This window comes from Budorcas taxicolor, chromosome 6 (genome assembly GCF_023091745.1).
Source record: "Budorcas taxicolor isolate Tak-1 chromosome 6, Takin1.1, whole genome shotgun sequence".
Taxonomy (NCBI): Eukaryota; Metazoa; Chordata; class Mammalia; order Artiodactyla; family Bovidae; genus Budorcas; species Budorcas taxicolor.
The window spans coordinates 4,820,457-4,840,420 of NC_068915.1; the positions used below are offsets into that span (position 1 = coordinate 4,820,457).

The following is a 19,964-nucleotide window of genomic DNA, read 5'->3' on the forward strand; positions in this document are numbered from 1 at the left end:
CCCTGTTTCCCTGCAGTTTTCAACCATAGCAGAGGCTATCTACATTTATAGGGACAACCAATTAATTTCAGTTAATATTCTCATTGTTTACAAAAGACAGGAGAACAAAACAGCTTCTGGAAATCAGTGGGGTTTTTTTCCTTTTTTTTTTTCTGCCTTGAGGGAGTCTGTAGATCGAGGATGGGCATTTTACTTTGTCAAAGTGCAAAGACAGAGCACCCCCCTGGCACCTCCCCCGCCCCACCACAACCCACCCCTCCTTGCTCACAGAGCAGATCCTGGCAGACATGGGGGGCCACTCCCCTGACCAAAGCTACATTTTTTTCTTTACAGCTAGATCAGATGCTCCAGATTTATTATCAGATGTGGCATGGATGATTCAAACAAAAACAAATGCCCTCGAGTTTAAAAATAGAAGTTAAAAGACTAAATGTTTGCACTTAAAAAGGAAAAGAACAGAACAGAAATCTCTGCGGCAGACCTTTCCTTAAAATTATCCTCACTAAATTGTAATCATGCACTTTCCAGTCTCTGTAATTAAACATTAGATTTTATTTATTCCAGATGCGTTTGTCTCAAGTAAATTCAGAATGCCCATCCTTCTTTTTGGTCATTGTGAATTTATTTCATGTTTGTGGCAGACACATGGTTGGGCACATTGGATAGTTTTTAAGTGAATCTTAATGACTCAATGAATTTTCTGATTGTGTACTACATGTGGCCTATTTATCCTGATGAATCTGATCTTGTTAAGTTTTATACCATGTAATGTCTATAAGAGCTTGATGACATTTTTTACAACTATGTTCACATGTTCTACGGGAATTTGCAGGACCTTGGTTGGTGGGAAGGTGATGGAGGAACTTGCTTTTATCATGCTTCTCCTAGGCAGGTAGAGCTGTCGCTGCTGTTCTGAGGAATCCACAAAAATGGGAAAGGTCACGATACCTTAATTTGTATGACATCTTCTATTCAGAAAGCCTTGGAAAGTTCCATGAAAACCTGAAAGAATGTTTTATTTACCAGACTTGAAAATTTATTACATTAGTAAGATAACGTAACTAAACAGCAGTCTAAAAAAAAAAAAGCAGTCTATAAATATGAAATGGAAGCTTTTTAGTGGTTTGAAATACCTCTCTACTCCTAAGACAAGATTCTCAATTAGGATTTGTGGTTAAATGCATTTAATACATATTTCAAAGAAGTAAAAATAATTAACCAGACTTATTTACTTATTATCCTTGTTTACACCATTTCCAATTGTACCTTTTCATTTTCACTAAATGAATCAGTGGGTTAACCAAGTTGACTATGTAATTGGAGATAAATTTTGCAAAATGACAGTGGAGGAGCTGCTACTGACTCCCTGGGGAACATACTATTTGCTTTTAGGCCTATTGTGTTTTTTTCTGTGGTGACCAGGGTCATCCTGGGTTTTTAGTTAGTACATTGATAAATTGTTCAAGGTCCCTTTAATTTTTTTTTCTTGCTTACCATATGACCATTTTACAGTTCTCAAGGTGTGTGGGAAAAGGATATGCCGGGTCAATTTGACTATTTCTTTTAACTATACTGAAAGCCCTCTAGAGTAAAAAGTTCAAGTTAATGCCCAAAATAAAGTCTTAGAATTCTTTCTGTGTCTTCAGTTATCCGTCAGCTGCTCCACTCCCTACCTCTTTTAGAATAATACAAATGCTTCCCATCTCTTCACTGGCATTTTCTTTAAAACTAGTCCTCAGTTCATCTTCTGTGGTCCACTGTCCACTTTCCCTCTCTAGGGCCGGCAACAGAGAGCCCAGCAGAGAAGGTGGGAGAGCAGGTGGGTGAAGCCGCTCCAGTCATCCCATCCTCAGACATTTCAAGCAGCCCCTCTCCATCCTCCTAGAGCAGTGGTGCTCACTCACGTTCCAGGGAGGGGGCAGCAAATATAGGAGTGAAATGTTGTGAATACAAGGCGCTGCTTTTAGAGCCTCTGCTCATTTACTCTGACATCGACTTTGACAGTAAAGAACCCACGTGTCAGTGCAGGAGAGGGAGAGCTAAGGGATGCAGCTCGATCCCTGGGTCAGGAAGATCCCCTGGAGGAGGGAGTGACAACCCACTCCAGCGTTCTTACCTGGAGAATCCCAGGTAAGAGGAGCCTGGCGGGCTGTGGTCCGTAGGATCGCAAAGAGCTGGACACGACGGAAGCGACTTAGCGTGCGTGCGGGGCGCACACACACACAGACACACACACCCCACAGCATCAACTAATGGGATTCATATAATGTGTCTGAATTATTTTCCTTAACTCTGTGTGTATATGTATCCTATAAACTAATAACATTTAAAGTTATTTATTTTTCAGTGTCCAAACCTCTGTCTACCTTTCTGTGTATTTCTAAGTATAGAATACATGATACATCTCATTGAACAATTATATTTCAAAAATAATTTCTTCTTTAACTCTAGGATGCATTGGGACTTCAAAGGATAAAACTGTTTCTCATCTCCAATATCTAAATTACAGTAATCTAGGTTAGAGATTGAGGTATATAAAATCATTAGGTCAGCCTCAGCCTAGGTAAGATAGGAATGTATGTGCCAAATATGGAGAAAGCTTCTGACCGAACAAACAATCTTGGAGTTTTGGATTAACATCCATGTACCTGATTCATCAGAACTTTACAACTGAAACAGTTGAAGTCAATCTTCTCAGTTTAATAGGATAATACCACTTAGTTTTTCTGGGCTGAGAATCATTGTGCAACCAAGTTGATCACTCTGTCCAGCAAATTAAAAACACTTGCAACCATCTTAGCAACGTTCTACTTCTGTTGGAACTAGACCTTTGGTTGTAGAAACACAGCAAGATTTCCTGATGTGCAGACACATTTCCTGGATTACCCACCATATTACCCATTACAGAAGTAATAATTCTGAAAGAGAAATTCTGAGAAATATTATTTACAGTAAACTTTAAGCCTAGATGAGCTCTAGGTACATAGAAGGAACAGAAAGAAATGAAAGAAATAGTTATGCCATTAGAGGGCACTTTTGCAATCTTAGAAGAAAAGTCCGTTATAGACTGGCTTCAGTTCAGTCCAGTTCAGTCGCTCAGTTGTGTCCGACTCTTTGCAACCCCAAGAATTGCAGCACGCCAGGCCTCCCTGTCCATCACCAACTCCCGGAGTTCACTCAGACTCACACCCATCGAGTCAGTGATGCCATCCAGCCATCTCATCCTCTGTCGTCCCCTTCTCCTCCTGCCCCCAATCCCTCCCAGCATCAGAGTCTTTACCAATGAGTCAACTCTTCGCTTGACGTGGCCAAAGTACTGGCTTACCCACGGCTTATTCTTAAGAATGTATTTTCCCTTACTTATTTAAAGTGACTAATTCTTAAGTTGAATATTTAAGAACTTATTTTGGTAGAGAAAAAAATTCTATAAAATTTCATCTTTTAAACAATGCTTACGTAAAGCTTTAAACTTGAATCAATGAATATAAATTGTAAAAATATGCACAATATGTCTGCATAATAGTTTTTTGATTAACTATATTCAATGCTTCTTTTAAATACATTTTGTTAGAAAAATTCTGCCCATAACCTGATCAAATTGAACAAATTATTGGGTTTCCCTAATAACTGAATTTTTTTTTTCCCCAGAAGTAGACAAATGTGATTAGATAACATTCTGAAAACAGTAAATTCCAGTGTTTGGAGAATCATTCTAACTTTTTTCCAGTTTTGTTGAAGAGTGATTGACATACATCACTGTGTAAGTTTAAGGCATACAGCATGATGGTTTGATTTACATACCTTGTGAAATGATAACCACAATAGGTTCCGTTAACACCCATCTTCTCCTGTAAATACAATAAAAATAAAAGGGAACATACTAATTTTAAACACTTTTCTGAAAAGTGTCTGTTTTGCCCATAACTGATGTGCCAATTAAAACAGTTAAAACTGTTTCAGAAACAGAAAATGTGGCCTGATAAAATTAAAGCTGTGGAAATATGATATTTGTATAAAGAAAGCAAAAGATAAAGTTTAGTCTATTCTCTGTTGGTGATTATCTAAATAAAAATGTCTACCTGAGCCAGTAAAGTCAACAAGCCAGTAAAGTAATAACTTAACAAGTAAACGCTTGGGGTCAAGACCTGTAACGTGTTTGAGATTTTGCCCTCCTTGCAAGCTATCGAGTTAGCCTGTCATCGTTTCATGGATGCGAGATGCCATGAGGCTCTTGGGTCAGTGACAAAGGGCTTCATTACTCAGAGCAACAGCAGGAGCCACAGATCCACAGAAGTACCATTTTCTGCCACTTGCCTCCTGACCCCCGAATCTCACAGAATGATGCAAAGGGGACCTATGGCACCAGTACCTACAGTGGGGATTATTACAAGAGAGTAGCCCTGAGCTTAGCGAACTCGGGTTTTCATAACGGGTAATAATCACGCCTGCTCTTGGCCCCAGAAGTGTTATCTTCAAGGCTATGAATTACACAAACATCCTTGAAAAGATGGTAATCTGGAACAAAAGCAGTCAATTCTTCTGCTTCCCACCTGTGCACAGACAAGTACAGAGTCCCATGGATAACTGTCTTTAACACTTCCTCTGCATAAGCCTATCATCTGAAGTTGTTCACTTTACCTAGCATTACATCACGAAGTAGCTGATGCTGAGGAATGTATAATAATCATATTTACCACACTTTTAAAGTCACTCCTGAGACTTTACATTCCTCATATCGTGTTGTAGTCACTATGTGATCGTACTCGTCCAGGCCTCAGCTTGATTATTTTTGAGGAGAGATAAATAATATTGCCTACACCATAGGGCTGTTGCTAACATTATATGAGATAATAGATACAAAGCACTTAGAAGAGTGCCTGGCATGCATCATATACATAGCAAAATTTATTAATATTTTTCTTATTAATTTAAAATTCTTCTCTTACAATTAGCTGATTTAATAAGAGAAAGTTCCTCCATGGGAAGCTGAGGATGCTGGAAAAATTCCCACCAGTCATAACTAGCTGGGGCTGACCTAAATATCCCAGATATCCTGGGGCATTGGGCAGCTTGTCCTGCTCAATTGTGTGCAGTTGACAGCTTTCAGGGCAAATACAGGGCTGAGAAGGGAAGGCTGCCCTTGAGTGGTTCTAGGGCAAATACGCCTGAGTATCTCGCTCATAAGTGCTTCCCTGGCATGTTGGCTCTCCATTCCTAATAAATATGGAAAGTCAAATTCTAACCATTTCTAAAGAGATGTATCTTGTTATCTGGATTCCTCTGCTAAAGTTTCAGAAATGCCGCTGCAAAGTAAACTGAATAAGTTTTCTTTCGTTGAAATAATGAGTATTTCTTTACAAGGTGTGTGCTAAATCACTTCAGTCATGTCCAACTCTTTGTGACCCTGTGGACTGTAGCCCGCCAGGCTCCTCTGTCCCTGAGATTCTCCAGGCAAGAATACTGGAGTGGGGTGCCAGGCCCTCCCCAGGGGATCTTGCTGACCCAGGGATCAAACCCATGTCTCTGATGTCTCCTGCATTGGCAGGCGGGTTGTTTATCAGGTTCTTTATCTTTGCCACCTCTTTTACAGGAGCAGCTTATCAAATCCCATTTGGATTTTGCATTTCTGTTAGCTACTGGACAAAGGACATCAGAAAGGGAGGGATTAGGTGTCATGAGTGGAGGTTCCATTCAGTTTTCTCTACCATGTCCCTACTTATTTGGAATAGGTTCACTGAGTTTTGATTTTGATCTGCCAAGCCATCTTTTATAGACATAATGTTTGTCTAAGTAAGTCACGTGAGCTCCCATTAACACCTCCAGCCACACTTGGGCTCCCCTCCTTGACAGTCAGCTGGGTATCTAAGAGACAGATTGTTTAATGAAACTTAAAGAGGGCTGCTTTTATTCCTAAAGTGAAAGTGATGCCACTCAGCTGTGTCCGACTCTTTATGACCCATGGACTGCAGTTGACCAGGCTCCTCCGTCCATGGGATTCTCCAGGCAAGAATACTGGAGTGGGTTGCCATTTCCTTCCCCAGGGGATCTTCCCAACCCAGGGATTAAACCCCGGTCTCCCACATCGCAGGCAGACTCTTCACCGTCTGAGCCACCAGGGAATCTGCCAGCTATTTGGGAAGAGGATTTTAGTGCTCAGTCATTGTTCATTTTCAGATTTTAGTAAAACCTTCCATCCAAACCATTCATAAAATTGAAGTCCAGAATTTGAAGTGAATTGCCTAAGATTACAGTTCTAATTAGGAGCTGAGACCAAAAAGCCAACTTTCTTAACATTCCGTCATTCAATCTCAATACAGTTGAGAAATAAGGATGGGAAATAAGAACCTCTATTGCTTTCTTGAGAGAGATTATAGAGGATAAATGTTTGGGCTTTGCAGTCAGATTCTCCTGGGTTTATATCCTTTCTCTGCTTATGTTAAAGGAGGTTTGTTCTTAGATAAGGCTAGTACATACTTCATAAGGTTACTGTGAAGATTAAATGCAATAGTGCAGTTAATGGACTTAGCACTGTGTTTTGCACATGCAGGTGGGTATGCTCAGTCATATCTGACCAACTCTTTGTGACCCTACGAACTGCAGCCTGCGAGGCTCCTCTGTCCATAGGATTTTCCAGGCAAGAATATTGGAGTGGTTTGCCATTTCCTTCTCCAGGGGATCTCCCCGACCCAAGGGTCAAACCCACATCTTCTGCATTGCCGCCGGATTCTTTACCTCTGAGCCACCAGGGATGCTTGCATATTTTGCACACAATAACTCTTAAATGCTGCAGATATTTTATATGGAAAATTGCAGAGCAGTGATAGATAACGACTTTTGAAAAAGCAAGTTACATGAACTTTCTGAGCAAGCAAGCTCACTGGGAAAAATTACTTCTCAAACTCGTATTTAAAAAAAAGAAAAGCAAAGCATATTCCCCTCAAAAAATATGTTCAGTTGTATGAATATATTTTTGGTAGCCCTCAAAGAAGGATAAAATTAAAGTCAAGTGATGGTTTAAGTAGAAGTGACCTCATAGCTATAGCAATGGCCTTTTAGAAACAAAACTGGCATTCAAATCATCTCAAATTATCGCAAATATTTGCATTTGACTCTCGCACTATTTAAAGTACTTCAATGTAAAAACAATATATTTCCCTAATGCTTGAATTCGCTGACGTATGTTGTCAAAGAGATAAGGGAAAACAACTCCTTTCAGAGGTTTTTTCTGAGGAAAACTGGCACCAAATCCTCAAAGAAAGCAAAGCCTTTCACAAGCACTTGACGTGAAAAGAAGCTCACCTGCCTGAAGCTTCCTGTTGGGAGAAGGGCACACGCAGAAGGTGGTGTCCTTGAAAACACCCCTCCAGCAAGGTGCCCTAGAGGGTGATCCACGATTATTTATGTTTTTTAATGGAAAGTCAGTGATTAATGCCAAAATGTAACTCAAGGAAAACACTAGACTGGGATGGTAAATACATAACTCTGCTGGAGATTAAGGCAGCTGACCTAACTACAGAACTTTCCAGTGGTCTTTCTTGATTTAAAGTGGGAATCCAAGCCTGCTTTTTAATATGGCGAAGGTTTATATATAAATGTTGTGTTTAAGAGTCTGGTAAATCTGTAATACCAGATACTGGCAAATAGCTCCCCTTGTGATTTTGGACAAATTGTTTCACCTATAAGAAAATTAAACTTACAATGTCTTAAAATCTCTGATTTATGAAAATTTGATTTGCGGACTAAGAATATTTCTATATATGTAGGATCCTTAGTCAAATTTTAAGGAAGAATAAAAATAACCATGCAGTGGTAATTTTCTGGCTCTCAATGGGTCTCTGTGATTTATGTCAAATCTCAAGCTTTGAGACAGTTGTATGGAGATATCTATAGTGACCGCTTCTGCCATACTGAAGGGGAGATTTTCTGTCTCAATACCCAGTGAAGTTAATCCACCAAGGGTTCTTTTGTTTGAAAATCTGTTTAGTAACTGAAATTCTGGTGAATTCATCATCAACTCAATGAAATACTTTGAAAAACAAACCAGCAAAGTTGCCCTCAAGCTCATGTGTATGTATCCAAAGTACATAATACAGTTCTTTCTGTGGAAACCAAAATAGTGTTAACCATCAGAAAGTTTGCAAATTGCCCAATGTTTTGCCTGTAGAATTAACATAAGCAATTATTTTTGTCGCCCCAGGATGGTGCCTCTCCACTGGTGTATGCTGTGGCTGCTGTTACCACTCAGCTCAAGGACCCAGAAGTTGCCTACTCGAGATGAGGAACTCTTTCAGATGCAAATTCGAGACAAGGCATTTTTTCATGATTCGTCAGTAATTCCAGATGGAGCTGAAATTAGCAGTTATCTCTTTAGAGACACACCTAAAAGGTATTCTCCCTGCAGTGCTTCCTTTATCAATAAACTCAGAAAGGGTGTCTCTAAAAAAGAAAGTAAACTTTTAGACTTACTTAGTTTAGATTATTTGCAATCAGTCTCTGAATGAAAGTGAAAGTGTTAGTCGCTCAGTCGTGTCCAAGTCTGTGTGACCCCATGGACTATAGCCCGCCAGGCTCCTCTGTCCATGGAATTCTCTAGGCAAGAATCCTGGAGTGGGTTGCTCTTTCCTTCTCCAGGGAATTTTCCTGACCCAGGGATCAAACCTGGGTAACCTGCATTGCAGGCAGATTCTTTACCATCTGACCCACCAGGGAAGCCCAGTCTCTGAATAGCATTGTGTGTTTTTCTCTAAGTAAGAAAAAAAAAAAATGGTAGTGCCACTTCTAGTCACCAGATAGCTCTTTGATTCTCACTGATTGTGATCTTTTGGGTGGAGAGAGCAGATTTTCTTTTCTTCTGGGTGGTAGGAAATTTCTAAGTATGACTCTGGAGGATAAATGAAATTATTTAATACATGTGATTCTTCAGGGGTTTGCCCTGACTTATAAGGATATTTCTTTGATCAATATGATAGGGTTTTGAAAGCATCAAACCAAACAGTGATGAGCTCATTTATCTTCATGCCAACATCAACAAACTGAGTTCATATCATGCTTCTAAATACTTTGACCTTTAAAAATTACATATCAGTTCAGTTCAGTCGCTCAGTTGTGTCCAACTCTTTGCAACCCCATGAATCGCAGCACACCAGGCCTCCCTGTCCATCACCATCTCCTGGAGTTCACTCAGACTCACGTCCATCGAGTCGGTGATGCCATCTAGCCATCTCATCTTCTGTCATCCCCTTCTCCTCCTGCCCCCAAACCCTCCCAGCATCAGAGTCTTTACCAATGAGTCAACTCTTCGCATGAGGTGGCCAAAGTACTGGAGTTTCAGCTTTAGCATCATTCCTTCCAAAGAACACCCAGGGCTGACCTCCTTTAGGATGGACTGGTTGGATCTCCTTGCTGTCCAAGGGACTCTCAAGAGTCTTCTCCAACACCACAGTTCAAAAACATCAGTTCTTCAGCACTCAGCTTTCTTCACCATCATACAAATATATATATATATATATATATCATATAAACTACATATATTTAAAGTTACTTATTTTGCAGTGCCCAAACTCCTCTTTATCATATTTCAAAAACAACTTCTCCTTTTAACTTGGGGTGCCTTGGTATTCCAAAGGTTAATACTATATGTCATCATCAACAATTCGTTTTCCAAAGATTGAGGTATAGCAAATCATTAGGGCATTTTTCTCTTGTCACTTCAGTTTTGATTGACACTAAGAATGGAAGGTGGTTCTCCCCTTCTACTGAGTGGCAAAGTCATGTTGCCATCTGGACAGTCTGAATGAGAGTAAATAATAAGTTTACTTGTGACTGATGTGACCTGTTGTTTGGGTATCATTTCAGCACCACCTGAATGAAATTATTAATGTTAATGAAGGTAATAGATTAGGAACTGATTTGTCAGTAATACATAAAATAATTATGGCTCTTTCAAGGAGATTCATAAGAATAAATAAAGGCACAAAATGCAAGGATAATTACACTGAAGAAACTTGATGTCTTAGTATTTACAGAGATTTAGTCTGTGTAAACAGGGGAGGGCAGGGAAGGCAGTTCTAATGATTCAAATTAGTCTTAAATATCAGCTGAATTCATGCCAAACCATTTTGCTTTTTATATCCTTTTGTCTCTTGAAATATTTGAGTGAATGCAAATTTTTCTTTAACGATTTCTTTGATTTTCCATATGGACTTGTACACTACTTTGCAGCATTCTTGAAAAGACAACATTCTTTATTATGTAATCATATCACTTAATCAAATAAATAGTTTATCCTTGATCTTCCAGTCTCTTAAAAATTAAATAAGTTTTGGTTTTAAGAGCTGTCTTAAAATTACATTTTTTTCCTTTCAAGCAACATGTTTTTATTATAAGATGTTTCAGAACAACACATGCTGCTTTCCTCCCTATGTCTTCAGTTTGTTCATTCCTTTGGTCTTTTCTTCCCCACAGACAATGATTGGAGACTTTGATATCTACATTTGGATGTAATGTTAACTTACACTAGTTAAAGAGTTGAAGCCACAGTCATTTCTAGAGCTAAAATATGTGACAGGAGATACGCACAGGCATTGTTGATATTACAGCTAAAGATGAAATTCCAGATAAGGTTTGGCAGCAGAGAACAGCAAAAGAAAACAAATTCATTAATTATTCTTATGTTTATACATAAATTCCAGAGTCTAAATGGTTCATGGAGTGTTTATCCCTCACTCCAGCATTATAATTTGGAGCATATTTATCACATTTCAGTCTCTCTCCCTAGCCAGTGAATACCTGAAGTTTGTAAATCATATCCTATCATCTCTGATTGCAGCTCCCTTCCACAAGTGTGCTGTGCATGGTAGACAATACATGTTTGTCAAATTGCTGAAGTTTATTCAGATTATCTTTTATCCCTAAATCATAAGTGTTTCCATATGAAAATGTTGACTTAGAGGGACTCCCTAAAGTTTTATATGTATAATGATTACCTTGTGGAATGCAGGCATTGTTTTCTTTGTTATTGGTTGCTTATGGCCTGTATTCAAGTTACTAAGACACAGTTGCTTACTTTGGGAAACAAACTACTTTCTTGGCTGCAATGAGAAGAGAAGAGAATAAATGAACTTGCTCGTGGATTTCAGCATGGACTAGCTCCGCTACCCACATAAAAATCAAAAACAAAAGCAGAAAATTTTGAATACCTGTTATATTACATGATGCTAAAGAAATTATTTTGTCTTACCTAATTCTCTGTAATGTAGATAGGTTCACTTGTGTTTATGTGCTTAATATCACCTATGCAACCTGGCCAAAGGAACAAAACTCTACTGTCCAAATCTGACTGAATTGAAAATTAAACCATTTGGCACCCATCTTTATGGATGCTTAAGGTACATAAAATCCATACTGTGAACAATGCAATCATCTAGTTATTTTGCCTGGATGATCGTCTATCTTTATTCTGAACAAGTCGTTTTTACTTTTATAGGGGCTTCACTCTATTTGTCCTTCTACGGCCCTAACTCCACCCTCCAGTTCCTAATTCATCTTTGCATAGGGGTAGCGGGAGCATATATTTCCATTCAGATTTTATATCTTCAGGTAGATTCTAAGCATAGGTATCCTCAGGCTAGAATAAGGTGGGTGTTATGATTCTTCTGTTCTATTTATTCATTTAGTAATTCACTCATTAAAAAGGTTTATCAAGACCTTCTGCATGCAGAAATCTGTGCTAAATGCTGGCAATAAAATGACATGGAAAATGAACCCTAAATGGGCCTTTGTGGGGAAAATGACATAAATAATAACATTACACAAATTAAACAGGTGCCCCAAGTGAAAAGTGTAGGACACTCAGAGTATGTGAAGAACCTGAGCCACACCAGTAAGAGAAAGTGAAGTGAAGAAGTGACAGAGAGTAAGGGCATGTACATTAACTATATTTCAATTAAAATTATTTATTTTTCATATATATTAGTAAGGACTAAAGTGTGTGTTTCAGGCAGAGAAAACATCCCTGTGGCTCAAAGATGGGATTGAGTCTGGAAAACAAAAGAAGCTCTATGTGGTCCAAGCACAGAAAGCAAAAGGGATGATGACACGGCAGTGACACTGGCAGAGGTCCCCCCACTGAGGAATGTCAGGCTCTCTGATCAAGTTAAGCACTTTTTTCCAAAAGCAAACAGCTAAATCTGTTCATTAATTAATTCAACAAATATTTATGAAGAATTATTTTGTTCCCTAAGTTTTGGATCAAATGCTCTGCCCTCTTGTAGTTTGCATTCTAGTCAGGAGAGGTGGAAAATTAAAAAAAAAAAATTAAAGAAAGGCATATGTAATACATCAGCTAGTGATATAAGTGCTTTGAAGAAAAATGAAGAGTAGAAGAACTTCATGAGCAGGAAGGTAATATCTTCTATAAAAAGTCAGAGGAGGCCTATGGTGAGATAGTGCTTGAGAAGGGAACTGATGCAGTGACTGATCAAGTAAGGTCAACAGCTAGAGGATGAGCATCTCAGGTGGCGGTTATTCAGTCGCTCAGTGGAGTCCTACTTTTTGCGACCCCATGGACTGCGGCACACCAGGCTTCCCTGTCCCTCACTATCTCCCAGAGTTTGCTCAAACCCATGTCCATCAGGTTGATGACGTCATCCAACCATCTCATTCTCTGTTGTCCCCATTGCCTCCTGCCCTCAATCTTTCCCATGATCATGGTCTTTTCCAATGAGTCGGTTCTTTGCATCAGGTGGCCAAAGTATTGGTGCTTCATCTCCAGCATTGGTCCGTCCAGTGAGTATTCAGCGTTAGTTTCCTTTAGAATTGACTGCTTTGATCTCCTTTTAGTCCAAGGGACTCTCAAGAGTCTCTTCCAACACCACAGTTCAAAAGCATCAATTCTTCAGCACTCAGACTTGTTTATGGACCAACTCACACATCTCAGGTGGAGGAACAGCAAGTAAGAGGCCCTGAGGCAATAGTGTGCCATAAATATTCCAAAGAGAGCAAGGAGCTGAGTAAAGAAGGGAAAGGATGGAGGAGACAAGCTTAGAGGTTTGGTTGGGGACCCAGATCACGGCAAGTTCTGCGGCTTTTACTCTGAATGAAACAAGCGCTTGGAGGGCTTGCAGCAAGTGTGTTCAAATTTAGGCTTACAAGGATATCTATCACCTTCTGGAAGGAGGTAAATAAACTGAGGAGCTCAAAGTAGAAATAAGACCATTCAGAAGGCTACTACAATGCTCAAGAAAGAAAAAATGATGACTTGGATCTGATGTTAACAGAGAAAGTGGAACAAAGTGATGGAGTCGCTATGTTTTCAAGACAAAGCCAAGAAATGTGTGCTGATTCAGTGTATGTGGAGTGGAAGAGAAAGAAAACATCAAGAGTGACTCTAAAATGTTTTCCTGAGCAACTGGAAGGTTAGGGTTCTCATTTACTGAGAAGAGACAGACTGTAAGAGAGGCTGATTGGGGGAGAGAATGAGAAGCTTGGATTAGACACCCTAAGTTTGAAATTTTCAGTATTATCTAAGGGAAAATGGCAAGAAGATTTGGTTTGGTCGCTAAGTTGTGTCCTATTCTTTGCAACCCCATGGACTATAGCCCACCAGGCTCCTCTGTCCATGGAATTCTCCAGGCAAGGATATTGGAGCAAGTTGCTATTTCCTTCTCCAGGGGATCTTCCTGACCCAAGGATAGAACTTGCATATCCTGCATTGCAGACAGATTCTTTACTAGCTGAGCCACCAGGGAAACTCAGCAAGAAAATGGTTGTTTGTAAAACTTAGTTAAGAATTCAGGCTGCAGCTTCCCTGGTGGCTCAGTGGCAAAGAACCTGCCTGCCAATGCAGGAGACAGGTGTTCGACCCCTGCTCCAGGAAAATTTCACGTGCCATGGAGCAACTGAGCTCATGCGCCGCAAGTACAGAGCCAGCGCTTTAGAGCCTGGGAGTTGCAACTGCTAAAGCCCGAATGAGCTAAAGCTCAAGGCCATGCCCTTCAACAGGAGACTCAACCTCAGGGAGAAGCCGGTTCTCTGCAACAGAGTGTGCTGCAACTAGGCAAAGACCACGCATGGCCACAGAGACCCAGAGCAGCCATAAGTGCATTAATTCAATTATATGAGAAGAAAAGAATTCAGGTGACAATTTAAATCGGGGGACCATTAACATACAAGAGGTTAAAGCTGTGAGCCTGGGTGAGCTCACACAGGGCATGAGCATGCCAGAAAAGTGTTCCGGCACAGGTCCTTGGCTCACCTGGCAGGCTAGACATCAGGGAGGGGAGAGGAGCCACAAAGGAGGCTGACAGAGCAGACGGATGTGGGGGTCAGGCGGGAGAAGGTGTTGGGGTGCATGTGGAGAGAAGCAAAGGCAAGAGATACTGAGGAGGTACCATCTCTAGGAGGTGAAACCAGTGAGGAAACCCCTGTTTCCTCCCTTGCAAGATCATGGGCTTTGAAAGATAAACGTAATCATCTAAATTATTCAGAGTAAGAAGTATAGCATTGTTATACATAGGCAATATTTATTCTCCCTAAAAAGTTTTTTGAAACCATCATTTTAAAAAATCTAAGAAGAATGTCTAGAACAGAATGTTTTAATCTTTCAAAATGTTGTTTTAAAATCACTCAACTCCTATGACACGCTCAGTTGTGTCCAACTCTTTGTGACCCCATGGACTGGAGTCCCCAGGCTTCTCTTGTCCATGGGACTCTGCAGGCAAGAATAATGGAGTGGGTAGCCATTCCCCTAGCTAGAGAATCTTCCCAACCCAGAGATTATAACCTGAGTCTCCTGCACTGCAGGGAGATTCTTTACCATCTGAGTCACCAGGGAAGTTCAACTTTTAAAATCACTAGGTTATTTACATTAACAGAAAATCTTAGTGATAGAGAAATGTGTCTTTCCACTGACTAACACAGTAATCTTTACCTTTTAAAAATATTTCTCAAATGGTGATTAGATAGCTCTCTCCAAAAAGATAAGGAATAGTAAAGCTGTGAATAAAAGTCACTAATGTAAAAACCTGATGTGAATAGCTAGCTTATTGGAAAAGACCCTGATGCTGGGAAAGATTGAAGGCAAAAGACGGGGCGGCAGTGAATGTTAGAAAGCATCACTGACTCAATGGACATGAATTTGAGCAAACTCTAGGAGATGGTAAAGGACAGGGGAGCCTGGCGTGCTGCAGTCCATGGGGTCACAAAGAGTCACACATGACTGGTCGACTAAGCAACTGAACAACATCAACAATGTAAAAACATGAAGACAGTGTTATTTTGCCAGAGATCAACATGCATTCTAGAAGGACATAGCTGTAAAAATGATCTTTTGGAATACTTAGTGCCTTAGAGTGCCCTCCATATCTTATAAATTTATCACTAAATTTATGGAAAATGCAGTACCTGTAGGGTAATGTCCCTGGAAATTCCTTTGTTCTGACTTACATTGCACTGGCAGGGCCTGGGCTAAATAACACCCCCAGACTGGGTTAATTGTTTATTCTTAACCCAAGTAACACACAACCAACACATTTTGGTTCCACATCTAATTATGTCATACCATGTTGATGGTAAATCTGGTTGCAGAACTTTGGGCTATGGACTTGCACAGTTAATGCTGAAAGTATCATGATTTGTGTCAGATAGCCAGTTTGATTTTCTGTTAAATGAACACAAACCAAGTGATTTTCCCAGTAATCTTGGTTGTTCAATGTGAGGGTAAGTTGTCACCGTCTGAAGTGGTCCACTCTCACACAGGTATTTCTTTGTGGTTGAAGAGGACAACACTCCACTGTCCGTCACAGTGACGCCCTGTGATGCGCCCTTAGAGTGGAAGCTGAGCCTCCAGGAACTGCCAGAGGAGGCAAGCGGGGAAGGCTCCGGTGAGTACCCCGACAGATCTGGTCCCAGACCTCTGGATGGATGGATGGCTGAAAGATATGAGACATAGAGCCTTCTCCTCATGAGACAGAACTGCATGGATGCATAGGAGAAGTTGGGCATTGAGGAAGGAGGTGTGGGAAATGGGGATGACATCAGATGACTGTGATTTGGTTAAAAAAAAAAAAAAGATTAAGAGAGACAGGTGTGGGGACTGAAGGTACAGGGAAAGGCAAGAGGTTCAGATTAGCTTCCCTGGCTGTGGTTTGCAGTCCTGCCTGAACCTTGGAATCACCAGTGGGGCTTTAGATGCTGGATCCTGCCTCAGAGGTTGTGATTTAAATGCCTTGGTGTGTGATCTGGACATTGGTGTGTTAAAAGCCCCTATAGGTGATTCTCATATGCAACCAGGAGGAGAGTATCTGATCTCTGGCGAGCAAAGGGTAGATAGGAAGAGAGAACAGAAGAGCATTTAGCACCGTCCGAAAGTCCAGGATGAAAAGAAAGTCAGAAGGAGGAGTCGGTTAGGCATTTAAGGAAGATTCAGATGATGGAAAGCAAATAACGAAATACAAAGAACTGAGTAGAGTCTGTCTGAGGCCCTGGGTTGATGCTGCCCACGGCACCCCCACCCTCACCCCCACCCCCCACTTAAGGGCAAAGGCATCCTAGCTTGAAGTAAGGCTTGAGATTGATGATGTGACAGGATGTTAGCAAGCTGGATATTTACAGTGATGGGGGAACTGTAATTAGGAAAATATTGAAAGAGCATATGGGGAGTGATGAGACAGATAGAGAAAAGGAATAGCCATGTGACGACTGTGTTCGTCACATGGCTCAGGACTATGAAATTCTACATGCCTCACTCTCAACCTGTGCTCGGTTGGAAAAGATCTACTTCACTCTGGCTATGCAGTCATTTTCTGGGTCCTCTCACGTATGTGCACACTGATATCTGTGTGATACCTGATAACAAAAATAAAGCAAAACATTTTAGTTTCAACGCTTTCCCTTCATTCCTCCTTGGCAAGTGTTCTACACATTGAAAATTATATCCTCTTACTGGTGATTTATAATCTAACTCTAATGAGACTGTCCGGTCCTACAAACAAAAGTGAAATTAGTGAAACGGCTAGCCAGCCAAGTGCAAACTGGTAGAATCTTTTTGGTAAGCAGCTTGACAGTAGGGATTAGTCTCTAAGAGATTTGCAGTCTCTGACCTAAAAATTCCACTAATTGGAGTCTATTCTGAAGAAATCATTTAAAATCAGAAAGCCTTACATATATAAGAGCATTATTATAATGCTCAAAAGTTAACCAACTGTATTATTTGTATTATATAATAATGAGAAAAAAGGGAGGTTTCTCTAGGTACCTATATACATGATAATAAATGCTGTAAAGTTACAGAGAAAAATAGAATAGTATCAATTGCATGAAACGTAGAAGAAAACCTGCTAGAAATCAAACTATTAATAAAGGGCTGTCTCTGGATCATATAATAATGGAAAGTCTTTCTACCTTCTTGTATCTCCCAATTTTCTGCAGGAACATGTATTCTTTTTATAATGGATAAAAACTAAATTGAATTGTTGTGCAAACACCATTTAAGGTTGTGCACGTGTCCTGACGTGTAGCCTGCGCCTCTTTTGTGTCTTGCAGGTGATCCGGAGCCTCTCGATCAGCAGAAGCAGCAGATCATTAACGAGGAAGGCACGGAGCTATTCTCCTACAAAGGCAACGACGTGGAGTGTTTCATAGCTTCTAGTTCTCCATCTGGTTTATATCAGTTGGAGCTTCTTTCAACAGAGAAAGACACGCATTTCAAAGTGTATGCCACCACAACTCCAGAGTCTGACCAGCCCTACCCTGAACTGCCTTACGACCCGCGAGTTGACGTCACGTCCCTGGGACGCACCACTGTCACCTTGGCTTGGAAGCCGAGCCCCACCGCCTCGGTGCTGAAGCAGCCCATTCAGTACTGTGTGGTCGTCAGCAGAGAGCACAACTTTAAAAGCCTCTGCGCGGTGGAGGCCAAGCTGAGTGCGGACGACGCTTTCATGATGGCCCCCAAACCCGGCCTGGACTTCAGCCCTTTCGACTTTGCCCACTTCGGCTTTGCTTCGGAGAACTCGGCTAAGGAGCGCAGCTTCCTGACGAAGCCTTCCCCCAGATCAGGGCGGCATGCTCCCGCGAGGCCCAAGGCGGACATTCAGAAGGTCTGCATAGGAAACAAGAACATCTTCACGGTCTCGGATCTGAAACCCGACACGCAGTACTACTTCGACGTCTTCGTGGCTAACAGCGACAGCAACGTGAGCACAGCTTACCTGGGCACCTTTGCCAGGACCAAGGAGGAAGCCAGACAGAAGACGGGGGAGCTGAAGGACGGGAAAGTCACCGATGTGTTCGTTAAAAGGAAGGGGGCAAAGTTTCTCCGGTTTGCCCCAGTCCCGTCTCACCAGAAGGTCACCTTCTTCGTTCACTCTTGTCTGGACGCTGTCCAAATCCAAGTGAGAAGAGATGGGAAGCTCCTCTTGTCTCAGAATGTGGAAGGCATTCGGCAGTTTCAGCTGAGAGGAAAACCAAAAGCCAAATATCTCATCCGACTGAAGGGAAACAAGAAGGGCGCGTCCATGCTGAAGATACTGGCTACCACCCGGCCCAGTAAGCAGTCCTTCCCCTCTCTTCCCGAAGACAGGCGCATCAAAGCTTTCGACAAGCTCCGCACCTGTTCTTCAGTCACGGTGGCTTGGCTAGGCACCCAGGAAAGGAACAAGTTTTGCATCTACAAAAAGGAAGTGGATGATAATTACAATGAAGACCAGAAGAAACGAGAGCAAAACCAATGCCTGGGCCCAGATACGAGGAAGAAATCAGAGAAGGTCCTCTGTAAATATTTCCACAGTCAGAACCTGCAAAAAGCAGTGACCACAGAAACAATTAAAGGCCTTCAGCCTGGAAAATCTTACCTGCTGGATGTTTATGTCACAGCCCATGGAGGGCACTCGGTGAAGTATCAGAGTAAAGTGGTGAAAACCAGAAAGTTCTGTTAGTCACCTCGTATGGAGATGTATCATGTAGAACTTCAGGAGAGAGTCACATTAAGCAGGAACTGACTACTGCTCCCCCAGCTAAGACAAGTTGTGACCTATACTTGTACTACGGAAGGAAGGGTATCAACGGGTGTATATCGGACTTTACGTAACTAATTGCTGGAGGAGATTTGTTCGAGTGTGCCCCAGTGGTACCACGTGTGTGGCTGATGTCCGCTGATGTCAGAGAGGACGTCTTTAAGAAACTGCCATCCCTTGCTTTGACCACTGCATGGACTGCTTCTAAATTATTTTATTACCTAAAAGTTTAAAATATGCCATTCATTGCACACAGCCACAAATGAAAATCATTCCTCTCAATAGATGCTAGGATATATATATATAAATAGATATATATAAATTATTTTATAAAGTCTTGTTTCAAATGTCAGTGTTTCTATGATTGTAAACTATTCAATTCTTTTCCTGTTAAAGTACAGATCTAAGTATATTGAGTGGACAGCTCTTTAGTCAGTTATATTGTTATTGTAAATTCTTATCTGTTGAGTAAAATGTTTAAATACTATATGTATCTCATGTACAAAGTTGGCATACATTATATTCATGTATATAAAATTAAAGATATTAGATTATATACTGATCATTTTCCCAAGTAGCAATCTTGGTGTATTCTATTTCCATTCTGTCCCCAAAACTGCGCCTTTATGTAATTTGGCACCAGATTTGACCTTTTTCTAACAGAAGGCATGCTGCATCTCTCTAAACTTACTGTGGCATTAGAGAGTTACTGCAGCTTGTATTTGGATTTTGAATAGGAGCTAGCTGTTGAGACTTGAAAGCACGCCAATGGACTTAAAAGGACAAGCCCCGAATGCTGTAGCTCGGAAAGTATTCCTTAATCACCTGAAATACATTACCTCTATTTAAAAAATAAGCATCTCTTTTAAGTACAAACATTAGGATACGGCAAAATTTTCCAACTGCTTGAATGTTAGCAAAATAACTGTTTCGATTTCTAGTGGAAGCGGC

General features: G+C 40.9%; 1 protein-coding gene across 1 annotated transcript in view; it reads left to right on the forward strand.

Annotated features, from left to right (window-relative positions):
• NDNF (neuron derived neurotrophic factor) overlaps positions 1-19,297 on the forward strand; it is a 40,775-nt gene extending 21,478 nt beyond the window's left edge. Inside the window, exons 2-4 of the mRNA XM_052642139.1 lie at positions 8,198-8,386; positions 15,757-15,881; positions 17,542-19,297. Of these exons, the coding sequence (XP_052498099.1) occupies positions 8,198-8,386; positions 15,757-15,881; positions 17,542-18,935 (1,708 nt within the window). The 3' untranslated portion in view covers positions 18,936-19,297. The remainder of the gene's footprint in view (positions 1-8,197; positions 8,387-15,756; positions 15,882-17,541) is intronic.
• The last annotated feature ends 667 nt before the right edge of the window (positions 19,298-19,964 follow it).